General features: G+C 38.1%; 1 protein-coding gene across 2 annotated transcripts in view; it reads right to left on the reverse strand.

Moving 5' to 3' along the window:
- Positions 1–18885, reverse strand: part of ATP8A1 (ATPase phospholipid transporting 8A1) — a 235267-nt gene that overhangs the window by 165483 nt on the left and 50899 nt on the right. Inside the window, exons 6-7 of one of the 2 annotated variants that reach the window (XM_082838545.1) lie at positions 7979–8019; positions 1821–1894 (exon numbers count right to left, since the gene is read on the reverse strand). In XM_082838545.1, coding sequence (XP_082694671.1) covers positions 1821–1894; positions 7979–8019 — 115 coding nt within the window. The remainder of the gene's footprint in view (positions 1–1820; positions 1895–7978; positions 8020–18885) is intronic. The other variant, XM_082838546.1, reaches the window with a different exon arrangement.

Consider the following 18885-nt stretch of genomic DNA (forward strand, 5'->3'; position numbering starts at 1 on the left):
AAGCCTTTTGAGAAAAAAAAATTTTAAAAAAACCAACAAAAAAACCCCTGAAAGGTGGTATTTTTGCCACTTGGATAGAACTATTTAACAGCACAAGCTTCATACTTTACTTTGATTCTATTATACTTCATACTTTACTTTGATTCTATTATAACAAAAAACAATGAATCAGATAATATTTTTAATTTTTAAATGATTATTTGAATCATCTTTGAAGAAGTTAATCATGGTGGATGCTATATTAAGATACAGAAACTATTCTCATCTACCATTATTGATAGTCACCAGTAAATGTTTTTAATGCTGAGAAAATAAATCCTGTAAAAATGTTATAGAGTTTAAGAAATACAAGCACAGAGCTTATTGGGAGTCTGGATTGGATAGAGGCAGATAAAAAATATTTTGAAAACTTTCAACTTAGAATTAAATATCAAGTCAAGGCAGTATAGTCAATTATCTTCATATTTTTGAGCATAAAAAATGAAAATTATAATTAATGTTTCAGCATATGATGGTCTTTATTGGGAGTCTGGATTGGATAGAGGCAGATAAAAAATATTTTGAAAACTTTCAACTTAGAATTAAATATCAAGTCAAGGCAGTATAGTCAATTATCTTCATATTTTTGAGCATAAAAAATGAAAATTATAATTAATGTTTCAGCATATGATGGTCTTTATGGTAAGTTATGTCTCTATGAAAAGTTTAATCAGAAAAATATCAATAGTTTCTGAAATTGCTGGAATGCTTTACTATCCTTTTGAACTTTGTTATATGACATTCAGATGGTCCATCATCCATTAAATTTATCAAACTTCTACTTAGTATCACCAAGTGTACATCGTTCTGTTGGTTAACCATTCTTAAAACTTAAATGAAAGATTATCAATTTAAACAGAAAGGAGAATCAGGGAGTTACTTCAACTACCTGTAGACTTACTTCTATAAACATCTGGCGAACTCTTACTTGCTCAATTAAGTTTCACTAACTTGTCATAAATTCAATCAGTTTAAATAATGACCTGATTAAACAGATTTTGAAAAAAGGACACGTTCATATTTATATGTGGATTTTACAAATAAAACTGTCCAAGGAAATGGTGATAAACAACCTCTAAAACAGTAAAAACATTTTTCTTAATTTATATTAGGACTAGTTTTACAGTTTTTGAACCTAAAACCATTTGAAAGTCACATTCTTTAAAGTGTAACAGTGCCATATGTTCTGAATACTAATTCATGACTATCTTAAATATCAGCAAAACAAAAATTATCTAAATTCAGTAACGGAAAGAACTTAAAAGAAAGAGCAAAGTGCTTTAATTTTTTGGTTGGAAGAGTATAATATTTCAAAAGATATGATGATAAAAAAGAAATCATTTATCCATTTTCTTGTACCAATGCACCATAAAGATTGAGAAACGTGGAGGGATACACGAATGCATCATAAAGGAATTTATCATGAACAAGGATTACAAGATAAAATCAACAGAACCCAATCCATGTATTATATAAAATAAATGATAGGAAATCTTACAATAGTAGTCTACACAAACAGATATGGATACATCCATAGGGAGAGTGGACTATTAACTGTAATTATAATTTCTGAATTATAAAGTATAGTACCTATCACTTATTCTATATGGCAAACATGAAAGAGTCCTTTAAATCCAATCAATTTTTAACATTTAATTCAAAATCATTAGAGAGGTTTAAAATTCTTCGTTTATTCCTTATTTCCTTGGATAAATCACAAGGTCAATGCAGGGTAGAGAAACCATCCTCTACACTGTTTGAGCATCAGTAGGTATCTCTACCTTGATGAGAGAAGTACAGTGTCAGCAGGTATATACTCTTTGCCTTTTATTATAACTATATCTCCAACATTTACCTGAAAGAAAACTGGGAATCGGTTAATTATCTGCATTGAAAATAGTTACAAATATACAACCCATTGTATTTAAGCATAGAATACAGTAAAAATGGTTATTGGTAAACAAGAACCACTTATCTTCACAAAATGGCATAAAATTATTTAGGAGTGAGGCCAAGGATGGGGCAATCCTTTAAAAAACAAACATTGTATCTTTATTGTACCGGCTATATAACCTAGCTTAATAGAAATAAATTTTATCCATTCTGTCCACTTAATTGGCATCTCATCTTCTCATTATTCTCTCCCTATGACATAAAAATAAAAAGGAGGAATTTACCAAATGAAATCTTCACTCTGTTTAAGGAAATCTCAAAACTACTGGAAAGACTATCATATGTATATATATGATACTACACCTCAGATGACCTTAGTTATAATTCATAATTTAGAGAGGAAGAAAATGACTCTTCGATTCTAAGTTGTTTCCCAAGATCACAGAGGACGAGCTTAGACTCAAACCCACATCTGTCTGCAAAGCCTGATTTTGCATAAGCAAATATAATGAAACAATCACTGTATTTTAAATTAAAAAAAAAAAAACAGCTTAGTCTCTTTCTCATTTTACTACCTGTTAGCATTTTTGTGAGCATGGTCTGAAGACAAATTAAAGATAAACTATGTCCAGAAACTTAGAAGTAATTTAAGGGATAGGTTTGTCACAGAGCTTTTGGCAAACTAATTAACAAGTTGGCTTGCTGACCAAATTCAGCAAGTTACACTGATGGCCACACTCCCATTATATTATGAAGCTGCCCTCACTTTTAGTAGCCAAATGATCCTAAAAGCACGTTTTAATAATTAATCAGGAAAAGAAAAGCCCCTTTTTTGGGGGGGGGAGCTTAAAGCCTTTTTGTTCTCTCCCCTCCCTAATTTTCCTTGAACCCCCAAATAACACTTTACTTGGAGGGGAGGGGTGGGAGAGAATGATGTCCTCAGTGGGAATCACAATATGAGACAGCCCCCTGTGGTTTACTTATATACTGGGGGAGGAACAGGTTAGGCAAGGTTGGAGGGGACTGTCTCATCTACGTTATGTATGCTGGTTATCCAGGTAGGGAAACTCTGAATGCCTTGATTTGAAAGGTTTATTTCAGATGAAATCTGGATTATCTCAAATTGACAAATTGTCAGGGATCTTGGAATCGAACACCCCCTTCCTCAAAAAAGGGCAAACTGGGAAAATAAAAAAACAGCGAGTATAGGTATAAACTAGCCCTTAAAATAATGTGTTGTGATAGTATTCTGATAGCACCCACTGAAAGCAAGATAAAAAGAACAAAGTTCTCTGCAGCCAGAGCACTTAGAGAGAATGCTACCCAGGTTACCATTTAATTGCTCCTTAATCACCTTCTGTGTATTAAGGTTTGCTCTCCAATCAGACTGTATGCTTTATAAAATCAGGATATTTGTCTATATTACAGTGTTAGGGATTTTCATAAGTCAGTTAGAGTCTAATTGTACAGTTTTCGAACACTTTATTCACTGTAAGACAAAAGAAAGCCTTACGGTTATTAAACTGAAGACTAAAAGAAAATATTAGCCTCTTATATGGTCTAACGGGTTCCCCCAGTGGCTTCGGAAAACCAAGGGCTCACTGAATGCTAAAGTCATTCTCACGGCACTGTGAGGAGAGCAGGGAACTTACCCCCTCCTTCTGATGCCTATGTTTTAGCTCACTTTCTCAAACACCTCTTTCTTTTTGGGTTCTAAGCTTCTAATGTGGCATTCATTCCCATTTCCAGCCTGGTGTGTGCATGGGAACAGACAAGAGAAAGTCAAGACGGCAAAAATTCTTTGACCACGTGTTCTAGTTGGAGGAACATCATATGACAAAGCAGTTTTAGTCCCCAAAATACTGAAGTTAAAAAAACATTTAGGGCTTCAGGTCACTACCTTGAGCCTTCTGAAGTCATTGACATTAGTAATTACAATTGAGGATTATGAAAAAGGGTAAGCTTATTAAACTGTAACAGACTGACTGAAAATCTGATTTGTCCAATTGCAGGCCCCAGCATATTTAGTTATATTTTTACTGAGGAATTTTTGTAGATGTGAATTCTTAATCCAGAGAAATATATTTCATGGTGGAAACTTCATGCATTAAAACAGCTATATAGAGTGACTTTTACACATGCAGGAAGCCCACCACTCCATGTTTTTCTACAGAACCAGAAAAATGTGTCGATTCTAAGATTCTTCACCTAAATTCTATCCTAAGCAACTATCTCAAAAACATATGAACAGTCTCAGCTGCATCTCAAGCTTAAGAACTGATCTTTGTGGTAATGAAGACAGCTGTTTACTTTCAAGAGTGGAGATGCAATGCCTTGTATAGGGCCTTTTTTTTCATTTTTATTGGAGTAGAGTTGATTTACAATGTTGTGTTAGTTTCAGGTGTACAGCAAAGTGAATCAGTTATCCATATACATATATCCACTCTTTCTTAGATTCTTTTCCCATATAGGCCATTACAGAGTATTAAGTAGTTTCCTGTGCTATACAGTAGGTCCTTCTTAGTTATCTATTTTATATATAGGGCTTTGTAATTGTAACACTTTCTCAGAAAACCAGATACTGGCAACTTAATCTCGTGCAACAGATCAGTAACTGGAGGGATGAACTGTTAGTGTCTGGGAGCTGAAGTCTGCCCATCTGTGAATGGCTGGATGGACACTGCAAATTTGTAGGTCCTCTGAGAAACATTAAAAAGCAACCTCAGTAGCCACACACTCAGAAAGACCAAGAAAGAAAGAACCCTGAACTAAAGCCCATTTGCACTAAGGTTTACCATATTACATTGGCATGTGAATCAGACTGTTGGTTTTGGTTTATTGATTTTATTTTTAAATGCACAAAATATTACATAAGCTAAAGAAAATACTTGCCTTATAATCTGGCTAACACAACAAGTCAGCCTGCTTTCACACCTGTCCACATAGGGTTCAATAAACCACTTCTACATAGCCAGCATCTTAGGGTACACCGTCCCGTTCTTTTCACCTCTGATTATTCTATGACACAGGAATCCTCATATGTCCTGCTTGCTATTGTGAGCTCACTGCTTGGCACATACACTCAATAAGTATTTGTTGAATGATGGTATAAAATTTTTCTGTGTTGCTACAGTATTTGAAATGACAGCTTTTACTTGTCACAAAATATACTAGAATGTAGAATGTCATTATTTATAAATGCTCTTTCTATTGTTGGATATCCTCATATTCTAACTTTTCACTGTTACAAATAATGTTAATTGATAATTATTATACATGTACAGGTATCTCCCTACTTTATGATTATTTTCTTGGGATAAATTCCCAGAATCTTCTTTTTTTTTTTTTTTTTGGTGGTTGTCAATATGAAGACCTAAATTGCTAATCCACAATAGTATGTGAATAAAATACTTCATAAAAATTCTGAAATACAAGTTTTTTTCCTTGACTAGATAGCAAACGAGGCCTCAATAACGTTTAAATTTGCAACTTCTATTATTAGGTTGAATATTATACTGAGTCTGGTTGCTTATTATATTTCTTCTTACTTTTTGCCAGGTTATATTTCCTATCTAGATAACGATTTCAATCTTTTGTCATATTTGGTGCAAATATTTCTATATTCTCTCTGCTTATTTGCGTGATGTGTACTAGTTTTAAATTTTATATAATCAAATTCCATAGATCCTTGAGATTTTGATCTTGTTCTCCTCCAAATATTTATTAAGGTCTTTATTCTATTTGTATGTTTTTCAAAAACAATGTTTCAACATTTTCTTCTAGCCAGTTGAAATTTATTTTAGCACAGGCTGTGTCTTAGATATAAAACTGTATTATTCCTGAAACTGCTAATCTGTGGTCCCAACATGATTTACTAAATAATCCTTTAATCCATGATTTTTGCCTCCTTTATCAAATATTAAATAGGCTTTATTTCAGGGCATCCTGTTCTATTTTATGCTTTTCATCAATGTATATTTTTGCAACAGATTCACGCATTTTAATAAATTTTGCTTACCATTTTACTTATATTTAATCCTCACACTGTTAATTTTCCAAAACATTCTTCTATTTTCTCAACTGTTTATTTTTGAAATTACAATGAATAATTTAGTCAACTCTTGAGGGAAAAAAAAGATAATTTCCCTGATTATACTACACCATTACTTTTGAACAAGTGGTACTGTTTTTCTAGGAATATTACACATTTGTCCTTTTGTGAAACTTTAACACCTAAATATTTTATGTTTTCTTTGCAATGGTCATATATATATTTCAAGTTTACCTGTAAGCATCCCACATGCCACCAGGAATGAGATCTCTTTTTCACTGTGTTTTTCTAAATTGCTATTGCTGAAAAGAGTGAAGTCAATTTCTGAATATTTATCTTGAATTCATCACTGAACCAACTTTTATTAATTCTAATTAATTAAGTATCTACCTCTAGTTATTAAGTAACATCAGCTCATTCTGGCTGGATGATTTTTGGCAACACCTTAAATTCCACCCCTCTGTATTTCGAAGTGGGATGCTCAGGGAAAATGTGGCACTCATCTCCAAGACAACTGAGAATGCTACCTCTATGGAAAATCATGGGCTGGTAATTTAATTATTTTCTCTGTGGAAAATTGAAAAAGTAAGTTCAAATAATCCAATCAATCTTGGAATAATGACTATCTATTAGGAAAATAAAACATCTTAACAGGTTAATTTTAGGGGGAACTAGTAGATGGTTATCTCCTGACTTTACAACTGTTTATTTTCTAAGCAAGCACTCTAGGTAAGAAGAAACTGGTATCAATTTATTAGGATATGCATTTATGTTAATTACCCTGACAAACCTAGTAAAAGAAACACATTTATAATAAAATTCAATTTATCATACTTGATTATACCCTACTTGTCTTGGCTCTAAAGTGTTTAAATCCACAAGTACTATACAAGAACATAAAAGAAACTTCTTTTGAAACAGTCAATTGAGCTTTTTTGTTATTTTTATCTTGCTCTGAAAAAGAGGTGACTATCACAGAAATAAGGAAAGCACAAAGTATTTTCCTCTATGTTACTTTCATGTCAAAGACCAGAGGGAGAGACTAGTGAGTTTTCAAATATCCAGAAAAGGAGATGTCAATCTCTATTCTGGCTACTGATTTAAAATAAACAAAGATGTAATTAATTCAGGATGAATCCTGTTCCCTGTGGGAATACAAGGTGACTATGAACATCACAAGGTAGAATCAGGGCATGGCCTTTACCTGGGAAATACTGGAGTGCAAATAAACTGAGTGTGGGTTACACCTCCATTGTACTAGCAATTTCAGAAAACAAAGTCCCCTGGGTAGAATGGCCTCGCCTCCGAAAGTCTCTCACCAAGTTACTAAGGTTATTCACTTGTGGATGACTGGCGATTAAATGGTCTTCCAGAACTAAGGGAGAACTAACAATCGTTGCTTACCTTTTGAAATTGAGGTCTGAAAAGCGTATGAATGCTTGGATAACACTTGCTAAATTATGACTCAACTCACTAACCATGTTAGAGCTCCTATGAGCAAATTAACTTCTCGATGGAACTGATTTCCAGCTCATTAGAAGATGATATTTAGTTAGTAAGACATTAAAAAAATGAATTAGTAGTGTGTAAATGCGATTAGTCATGATATATGAATGTGAAGTAAAGTATACAAATGTGAACTATCAGAATCTAATTTTTGTTTTACTTGGACAGTAGATGATTAAAGCAAAAAATTACAACACAAAACAGTCCATGGATAAGTGAAATCTATGAAAACAGTACTCAAAATATACTATGAAAGGAACAAAAAGTTCTAAATATTACTTTAAGGTAATAGTCTTTCTAATATATTGCAAATTATTAAATGGAAGTGACTAACTGAAGATTCCATGTATGTTTACAACATTAATTACTAAATAGCTTTCGTATCAGTGGAATCCTTGACATTTGCTTATATTATATACAAAAATTACATCTACTAGAGTTACCTCTATGCATTTCTTCTCCTGTAACAAAATAAAAATCAATGCATACCTTTTCCCAGTGCACAATTTCCCAAGCACCACTTCTCAAAACTGGAAAGAGAAAAGGTGACAGTTTTAAGAATATTTTTACTACTTATCAAAAGCCAACCTCTGATGAAATGATCATTTTAAATGAATAGCTTCAAATAAATTAACTGGTAACAATTCTTATAGGTTTAAAAACCAATTATGACAGCAAAGATACATAAAATTACACAAAGAAACAACCAATGAACATTTTAGATCTCAAAATAAAATACTATTCTATCTCACTGGCATTGCCAAGGGCTTTCATCAGCACACAAAGGAATTACAGGGGTTGGCTGGAAGTGAAAGCCATAAAAATGCTTGGCAAAGGGAGTGACAAGCTTAAAAAAATTTCAGAAGCCATAACAGTAGCAGTGTTAAAAAAGAAAAAAAAAAGATTTACAAGCATAGCAGGAATGGATTTCAAACTCGGTAGTAAAAATTTAATACATAAACCAGTAGATTAAAAAAATCTGTACCTTTAGCTTTAAAATAATGCAAAATAGCAAATGTTTCTATATTTGGTTTACTGAGAAGAAATAAAAGAAGAGCTACAATTAAATTATGATTGAGGGGTTGATATTTCTCAGTGTTTTATTACTGCTTTGCAACAGTAAAGTTATTCAGTATACCTTTCTTTTATTCCTGCAGTGTGTCTGTGGCATAATACTGAATATGCCGATAGACACTAGCGGATAAAACAAAACAAAAAAGAATAATGTGAAGTAGATAGCACAGCATGTAGTACTTAAAAGGATTAAGTCAAGGTCAGTCAACAAATTATCCTCACAGTAAATTCCATGAGGGCAAGCTAATATTTACTTTGTTTAACACAATATTCTCTGGAAACAGTACAGTACCTGGCACAAAGCAGCTATTGGGTAATATTTGCAAGATGAATAATTTACAGGCACAAAAACATTAGATTCAGTTTCTTTTGATGTTAGAAGAGATGAAGGCTGAACCCTCTTAAGTAAATCACGATGATGATAATCCCCAAAAGGTGCAATAGCAAATCTAACACTAATTACATACCAACAGGTCTGGAAACCAATGTTACAATATAAATTATTTTAATCTAAATATAATCTCTTTGTGTTCCAAAATTCCCTGAAGCCAGGGGCTGTGTCTTATTCATTTCTTTATCTTTAGCACTTCACAGCACTCCTGGCCCATAAGACACTCCAGCACTAGTTAAACAGATGAATAAATGCAATAAGGAATATCTTGCAGTGAATTTTGGTGAATCAACCTCATTAATTTAAATAATAATTCCAAGACGAAGAGCTAACACTAAAGTATTTCCAGTAACTATATGACTAAGTTAAAATTCCAATTTTGACAGTATTCATACAGTTAGGGGTGAAGGATCTGAGCACCAGGCATCTAAAACTGATCCCTATATTCTAATACACAAAACTCTAATGCCTGTAGAGTTCACCCAAACTGATGCCAGGAGTAAAACTGCTCGTGGATGTTGCTCCGGGAGTACAAGGGGTTCAGAGCGTGACACTTAAGAGTAAAAAAGCCCTTGGGGAAGTGACTTCCCTGGTGGCGCAATGGTTAAGAATACACTTGCCGGGGCTTCCCTGGGGGCGCAGTGGTTGAGAGTCAGCCTGCCGATGCAGGGGACACAGGTTTGAGCCCTGGTCTGGGAGGATCCCACATGCCGTGGAGCAACTGGGCCCGTGAGCCACAACTACTGAGCCTGTGCGCCTGGAACCTGTGCTCCACAATGAGAGGCCGCGATAGTGAGAGGCCCGCACACAGCGATGAAGAGTGGACCCCGCTTGCCGCAACTGGAGAAAGCCCTCACACAGAAACGAAGACCCAACACAGCCAAAAATAAATAAATCAATAAATAAATTTAAAGAATACGCTTGCCGATGCTGGGGACACAGGTTTGAGCCTTGGTGCAGGAAGATCTCACATGCCCCAGGGCAATTAAGCCCGTGCGTCACAACTACTGAGCCCGTGTGCCACAACTACTGAAGCCCGCATGCCACAACTATGGAAGCCTGTGTGCCACAACTACTGAAGCCCACGTGCCTAGAGCCCATGCTCCTCAACAAGAAAAGCCACTGCAATGAGAAACCCGTGCACCGCAACGAAGAGTAGCCCCTGCTCGCCGCAACTAGAGAAAGCCCGCGTGCAGCAACGAAGACCCAACTTGGCCAAAAATTAAAAAAAAAAGAACAAATGAGAGCACTTCGCTCTTTAATCACTTAACCCAGTGACTGCAATATTAAGTACTCAACAAGGAGTGTTGGCAAAGTGCTGTTCAAATCTGTATAACTGACTGACTGGGGCTAAAATCTGCATAAATTTAAATTAGAAAAAAAATCCTGTTTAATAGTATCTGGAGCTCTTCATTGCCGTTTATTTTCTTCTAATTCCACCTCATACAAGTAAACATTCCTACATCCCCAATACTTGGGTTTTTAAAAATCAGTTTCCAATATTTGTAAAATCAAGAGGTTTGACATGAAAATGAAGACTTCAGGCTTATCAGCGGAGCTCAGTCAGTTACCGCACTGTGACGTGCGGCATGGACAGCAGTGGCCACCTCTTTCGATGGGGCTCACCACTCCATCACCATGTTTGTTTGTGGTTTCCTGCTGCTTTATAGGCAGCCTACTTCCCTGTCCTGTATGTAGGACACCTGCCTGGCTCACACTCATGAGGTTTTCCTTTATTAATTGAAGTATAACTTACAACAAAGTGTATAGACCTTACGTATTCCATTCAATGAGTTTTTTAAAAACTGTAAACACCTGTGAATTCACCACTCAGGACAAGATGCAGAACTCCAAAAAGACTCCTCATACCACTTTACAGTCCATTATCCCATCCCCAGATATAAATTATTTACCGTAAGTTAGTTTTGCATGTCATATGCACTGAATCATATAGTATTTTTGCATTAAGGTTTCAATCAACATATCTGAGATTCTGTTTAAAAACATCTTTCTTTCCCCGGTTAAACTGACATGGTACTATGGTGGATCAATTTCTGGACTCTGTATTTATTCCACTGATCAATTTACACATTTTCACACCAATACATACCACCTTGATCATTTTAACTTTATGTTAAGTCTTGAACTTAGGTAGTCTTCCCACATTGTTCTCTTTCAGTACTGTTTGGGCTATTTTGAATGCTTTGCATTTCCATATAAATTTTAGCATTGAACTGTCAATTCTAAAAAAACTCCAAACCCTCCTGGGACTTTGATTTGGGGCTCAAGTGTTTCAATTTATGGACAAGCTACACCTTTCCATTTATTTGTCTTCATAAATTTTCTCCAGTAGGTTTTGGAGTTTACGATGTATGGGTCTTTCATTAGATTTATTTCTTGACATTTGATGCCTTTTTTCTTATATTATAAATTGTATTTTTTACTCCATTTTCCAATTAGTCACCAGTAGTATATAGAAATGCGTTAAACTTTCGTACACTGACCTTGTTATCATGTAATTTTGTAAAATTCACTTAGTAGTTCCGGTAGGGTTTTTTTGGGGGGGGGTAGCAATACTTTCTAAGAAACAATTTTGGCTTGTTAACAATGCTGTATTACGGTTTTTGGCAGTTTTATTATGCTCATATGCCTCACTGTTCATCTCTCTATTTTTAAGCTCTTCTGCAAAAAAAAAAAGAAATCTTTGGAAATCATGAATAATTTTTACTACTAAAAATATCCTGTTGATTTTGTGCTCTCAACATATCAAATTACACCTTGTTTTATCTCCTCCACCATGACCAACACTGGCATCCCTACTTCAAGCAACCGTCATCTCCCAACTGGAGGTCTGAATTAGCCTCACCACTAGCTTCCTACATTCACTCTTGATCTCTTTCAAATTTAGTTTCTACAGTATAGCTATAACGACAAAGTACAATGATTTTACATACAATTATGGATTACTATGTATCAATTCATATATCCTTATACACATACATACATATACAACATTAAGTGACTCCTTGCTTAAAACTCTTCGACTGGCTCCCCTTGGCTCATAAAATAAGTCCAAACAACCTCAAAGCCCTCTGATGAAGCAGCACCTGCCTAATCTCCATCACCACTTCTGACCACTCCCTCTGCCCCTTCCCCAGGCCCATCGTGCTGAAAGCAACACTCTTTTTCCTGCCTCAAACCCTTTGCACGTGTTTCCATGACTGCAACACACTTTCCCTCCGTCCTCACCTAGATCTCAGCTTTAACACTACTTTCTCAGGGGACATTTTTTTGACACCTACTCCTTTACCACTACCCTCAAGTCTAAATCAGCTTCCTGCACTTCTCCTTCAGAGCACTTATGACAGTTTTACTATATACTTAGTTGAGAGAGGATTTATGTCAGGCTTTCTCCTTCCCCAGACTCCAAAATCTTTGACCACAGGAATATTCTCTATTCTGTTCTCCGCTGTATTTCCAGTGTTTCCGTGCAGCAACACGAAGATGCTCAGTCAATACTTGCTGGATGGAAAGTGGATCCACTGATGTTCCTATGTGTTTGGGCCCATATGAAGCCATAGTAGTAGTTACACAGATTTACTAAAGATACAACCCTGTTCCTTAATAGATCTCATGCTAAAAACAATATATATACAATGTTTAAAAAATAGCTATACAGGAAAACACTCTGGCATTTCCTAAAAAGTTAATCACAGAGCTATCATGATACAGAAATTCCACACCTAAGTATATTTCCAAGGGAACTGAAAACATAATGTTCACACAAAAACCTGTGCATAAATGTTCACTGTATCATTGTTCATAACAGGCAGAAAGTGGAAACAACCCAAATGTCCATCCACCAATGAATGGTTAAACAATAGGGGTAAAGCCATACAAAGAAATATTACTCAGTCATAAAAAAGGAATGAAATGCTGATACATGTGACAACATGGATGACTCTTGAAGATAAGCCAGTCACAAAAGGCTACATGTTGTATGATCTCCTTTATATAAAATGCCCAGAACAGACAAATCCATAGAAATAGAATGTAGATTAGTGGTCATCAGGGGCTCATGAAAGAGGGCAACGGGGATTGACTGCTTATACGTCTGGGGTTTCTTGTGGGGGTGATGAAAGGATTCTAGAATCAGATAGTTGTGTTGGGTGCATAATGCTGTGAATATCCTAAAAAATACTGAACTGTATACTTGAAAATAATGAGTTTTATGGTTTGTGAATTATAACTCCAAAAAAAAAAAAAAACCAGCTACATAAAATGATGCCAATGAAGTATTTAAACATTTGCTTAAAATAGCCTTCTCAGTTTCATAAGTTCCTGAAATGTTTCCAATGTGAGCAGCTGGAAATGGTTATACAACCATTAGATACACTAATGTTCCTGTGTGTTTGGGACATGAATGTCCTCCGATGTCAGCTCTGGGCCATCCCTTCCAGCTCTGTAATCCAAACTAGCCCTCCTTGAAATGCTGCCACTTGGAAGAGACTGGTCAGTTCACATCTGAAAATAGCCCTGAACCACTCTACTGGGTTCCCCTTACAGGATGGAAGTGTCACAGCAGGCTTCCCAAACTCAGCTGACCAGACCATACCAGGGAGTCTGCTCCACCAGGGAGGTTGGAAGCCTGGCCACTTTCACTGAAACCTGGAAAACCATCTGAATCTGCTTCACTTGTCCATCCTCCCCACCTGCTCATCCCCCTCGTTCGGATGGTTTCTCCATGCACATTTGAACCCACCTACGTCCCTCCCCTACCTGACCCTTCTGTACCACCCTCCCTCTGTAAACTAGCCTGTCCTCCTACCATCTCTTAGGGGATGCCTGCCTCCACCCAAACAGTACATCCTCCTACTCTCTTCTCCCCTACGCTCCATCCAAAGGTTTCCTCCATTCATCCCTGAAGACACGTACTGGAAACTACGGCTTACTGCAAAAACTGATATGTCTAAGAAACTTTTAAATACATTTTCAGCCAACAATGTTTTCTAACAAACTGCAGAATCAATGTATGATTGTCCAAGTCAACTGGAGTTATATAAAGGAAGAGCTGAGATTCTTTCCTCCTCTCATGCCACTTTCTCAAGGTAAGGAATGCTGATGCATCCTCACATACTTTTCTCTAGACAAGCATGCATATATGCATGTTTGTTCTCTTTCTTTTTAAAAATTTATTTCTCTGCAACTTGGTTTTCCACTTAACATGTACTTTCAGGACAAAGCACAGAGACAACCCATTTTTTGAGAAATAATCCCTTGTATGGATGTATCCATTACAAATGGGTCAGATAACTGAACAGACTCACAAGACTCCACAGGGTGTATTCAAGAAAAGTTTTAATCAAGCTAGAGGATATGGTACAGAGGGAAAATGAAAGCCCAGGCAAGCATCAGGGGCCTGAGAAACTCCTAGGCACAGCCCTCCAGGGTCCCTTCTCGTTCACCTCGGACATGGATTTTGAACCTCCATGATATGTATGATAAATCTTAATTTCAGGAAAGCCTGGGAAAATGTTTCCAGGGGATCTTTTATACCCCCCAGTCAATTAGACAAGCCAGATTATGTTACAAATTAAACCAGGTAAGCCATCAATCTATATACATCCTTAAACTAAGCAGAGGAAATTTTGGGTGCTTCAGGGGAGTTTCAAACCCTGCAGAGAGCATTAATTCAACAGCTAGTCCATCTCGTCCTTCTTTTTTTTTTTTTTTTTTTGCGGTACACAGGCCTCTCACTGCCGTGGCCTCTCCCATTGCGGAGCACAGGCTCCCGATGCACAGGCTCAGCGGCCATGGCTCACGGGCCCAGCTGCTCCACGGCATGCGGGATCTTCCCGGACCGGGGCACGAACCCATGTCCCCTGCATCGGCAGGCGACTCTCAACCACTGCGCCACCAGGGAAGCCCTCGTCCTTCTCTTGGCCAAGGTTCAGCATCACAGTTCCAGGTGTCTCTGGGATCAGCACAGAGGTATTCCAGTCCAGCTGTGAAACAACTCTGATTTACACAACAGTTGTATCATAATGTATTCAACTATCCTCTTCTCAATGGAAATTGTGACTTCTACTTTTTTCTACCACCTCAAATAACACTGAAATATATTTATGTAATTGTACTCGAAGGAGAGGAGTCCCAAAGGAGCATTGCTGGCTCTAGGGTATTTGTGTTTGTACTTTTATCAGATACAACCAGATTACTTCCATATGGCAATCTACACTGTCACTAGCAATACATAAAGTTCGACTGACTATAAACTTAGACAAGCACAAACTGTTATCAGTCGCTTGAATTTTGTCAATCTGATGGGTACTTGGTAATTATTCTGAAAGCTACAGTGGCCTAGATTAATCCAAGTGTAAATTACCTTTATGTCCTACACTGAATTAGAATTCTAACTAAGAGTAACATACTTTTGGATGTAGTACAGAACCTTGCCACTCAACAGGTGGTCCAGAGACCTGCAGCATCAGCATCACCTGGAGGCTTCTTAGAACTGAGGATGTTTCTATCCCTTCTACCTTCCACCCCCAATTTCGTTTGTTTTTGATCTACAAAACCGTAACACAAATAAAAGCTAGAGGTGCATAGCTTCTTCAAACTTGAGGCTAGACCCATCTTAGGATATAGAGAACAATACAGAATTCTGGTGAAGTTAAAAATCAGCTCATGACATATAAAAGGTTTCTGAGGACTTCCCTCTTGGTGCAGTGGTTAAGAATCCATCTGCCATTGCAGGTGACACGGGTTCGATCCCTGGTCCAGGAAGATCCCACATGCTGCGGAGCAACTAAGCCTGTGAGCCACAACGACTGAGCCTGTGCTCTAGAGCCCAGGAGCCACAACGACTGAAGCCCACGTGCCACAACTATTGAGGCCCATGTGCCTAGAGCCCGTGCGCCGCAACAAGAGAAGCCACTGCAGTGACAAGCCCATGCACCGCAACGAAGAGTAGCCCCCGCTCGCTGCAACAAGAGAAAGCCTGCGCGCAGCAATGAAGACCCAATGCAAAAAAAAAAAAAAAGGTTCCTGCACAAATCAAGGCTTGGATAAAAGTCAGTCACAATTCATTGTTGTCTTTACTTCTGAACTGGTTCCTAAACATCCAACCATAGAACAATTAAAATAAACCATATCACATGTATTATGCTGGTGACTGAAATAGAAACCTAGTTATTTTTAATCACTGACCTCCTCTAACCCAGCTCTAACCAGGTTTAGAGGAAACAAGAAATGATGCTGGGACCTTTGCTGAGCTTTTAGCTTTCTTGGGCCCAAAGTACACTTACTTCACAACTCTAGAGAAGGTGAGCCATGGAGGAGATGATCAGTGATGCCTGGTGAAGGGAACTGAGAACAAGCTAGGAAAGAATTATGTCAATGGCTTGTCTTATGATGCTTTAACAGCTCTTCCTTTTAAATGCAAATCTCCTCCACCTCTCAGCAGTTCCCCAAACACACCTGCTATAATTTCCACACTGGCTAATTAGTATGCATGGGAGAGCTCAGATTTTAAACAAATACCTCAAATGTCACCTGTTCTTACTGAGCAGGATGCTACTTAACAGCTTTTTGGTAATGGATTTTCTGTTGAAATAAAAACATTCTGTTAGAGTCCCTTGGGAATTCCCTAATCAAAGGCTCTAGAGAAACTGTCAGTCTCTCAGGACTCAATCAAATGTCGCACACGTACAGGTGCTGGCTGAGGGTCTCGCACTGGCTTCTCTGAGAGAAGCCATCACCACGGTGATCTAACTGGTCTACCATTAAGGACGTTACAGAGAGTCACTGGAGTGTGTGGGGTGTCGTTCCTGGGCAATCAAGCCACTTCTTTTTTTTGTGGTACGCGGGCCTCTCACTGTTGTGGCCTCTCCCGTTGCGGAGCACAGGCTCCGGACGCGCAGGCTCATCAGCCATGGCTCATGGGCGCAGCCGCTCCGCGGCATGTGGGATCTTCCCGGACCGGGGCACGAACCCGTGTCCCCTGCATCGGCAGGCAGACTCTCAACCACTGCGCCACCAGGGAAGACCCAAGCCACTTCTTGAAATAGGTTAACAAAAGGCAAATTATCCAAAAGGATAACGGGCACGACCCTTGTCACAGTACACAGAGAAACCACAGCAAAGGCAGCATGCTGCAATCCCTAAGTGGCAGGAAGCACTGAAGAGGCGCTTTAGTGCATTGAGAAGGCTAAGAGAACCGCTGAGACTACAGTTTTGAACCGGGCAGAGAAGGAAAACCAGCATACCCATATTAAAGCATCAATTCATTCACCATGGAGACCCTTACAAAGACAACCTGAAGGCAAAAAACCTCTCGTGGTACAAACTGACACTGCACAAAAGTCTCCTTCGTGAACTTGCCTATAAAGGTCAAATGAAGCAACAATCTGCTTGGGATCTGACACAAAAGACAAAGGGAACCTCCTGAGTTCCACTCTCGTCCGTATTCTCTATAGAGATTTGTCAATGAATTGATACCACTTCTTCCAGCTTTAAAACTTTGAACAAGGGTCCTCACTAGCAGCATCAGCATCACTGAGAACTTCTTTAGAATGAAATTCTGGGGTCCCCTGCGAGGCCTACAGAAACTCTAGGGGTGAGTTTCAGCAAGCTGTTTGAGAACCAGTGACTTATCTTAAAAAAATATGGGTGAGATGATGTGATCAGTGCACAAGGGGCAGGAACCTCCTTCGCTCAGAATGTTCCCCCCCACCAATGCTGCACAGAGTCATTTGCTTTTTCCTTTATGTAACTGAGAAATTCCTTGAAAGAAAAATCTCCTTGCATCGCCTCACCAGTCATTCCACCCTTCCTTGCAGCTAGGCTTCAGTTCTTCCATCCCCACATCCGCTCTCCAGTTTAGAACTGGAACTCCAGTTAAGAACTGTGACTTTTTTTTTTTAATTGAAGATGTGATTTACAATATTGCATTAGTTTCAGGTGTACGGCATAGTGATTCAGATTTTTTGCAGATTTTATTCCATTACAGATTATTACAAGATACTGACTATAATTCCCTGTGCTATACGCTAAATTCTTGTTGTTTATCTATTTTATGACTTCTTAAATGCTGGATTTAGTGGGTGTCACAGCCTCGGTCCTCTATTAATTCAGCATTTGGTGTTTGATGGGTTTTCCCCTCCTTTGCCAAGTCCAGTTGGATCTGTCCACTGTGTATTTTCCTTTGCCTTCTCATTGCTACCACCCTATTCCCCTTCCCTATTTAATCAAAAGTCAGTCTCCCTTTGTGCCTCACCCCACCCCTCCCCATACAGCTGTCACATTCCTTGTTAAAAAGTATGACTGGGAACCTAGCCACAGCCTTCAGTAATTCTCTCCAAGTTCTTCACCTTGGTTTTCAAAGCCTCCAAATTATGACCCTAACTTGCCTTCCCGTCCCTGTCCCCACTGCTCTCTGCCACGTACCCTGTGCTGTAGCCAAAACGGACTGCATTCAGCCCTCTGTATCCACGGGTTCTGCATCCACCACTCATATGCCATTTTGTATAAAGGAATCAGATTTTGGTATCGGTGGGGGTCCTGGAACCAATTCCCCATAGATACCAAGGGACATCTGTATTTGCTCTTCCCAGAATATACCTCACGCCTTCCCATTTCCTCCTGGATCATCCCTGCACCCACCCGACAGCTCTGCTTACTCAAAGTCCACTCGTTTTTGTGATCCTCGCATGTGACATCTCTGAATCCCCACCCCTCTCATTTGGTCTTTATTAGTCTTTCTATCTTGTATCATAGTATCAGTGAGCATCTTATCTTCCCTACCAGATTCTAATTTCCTACAGGGCAAGCATGAAGCCTGGTTTCTTTCTGCATTTTCTGCATTGGGTCTTACACAAGGTAGATGTTCAGCAAGACTTACTGAAGTGAAACAATAAACGTTCTAACTTGG

Source organism: Leucopleurus acutus (genome assembly GCF_964270905.1).
Source record: "Leucopleurus acutus genome assembly, chromosome: 4".
Taxonomy (NCBI): domain Eukaryota; kingdom Metazoa; phylum Chordata; class Mammalia; order Artiodactyla; family Delphinidae; genus Leucopleurus; species Leucopleurus acutus.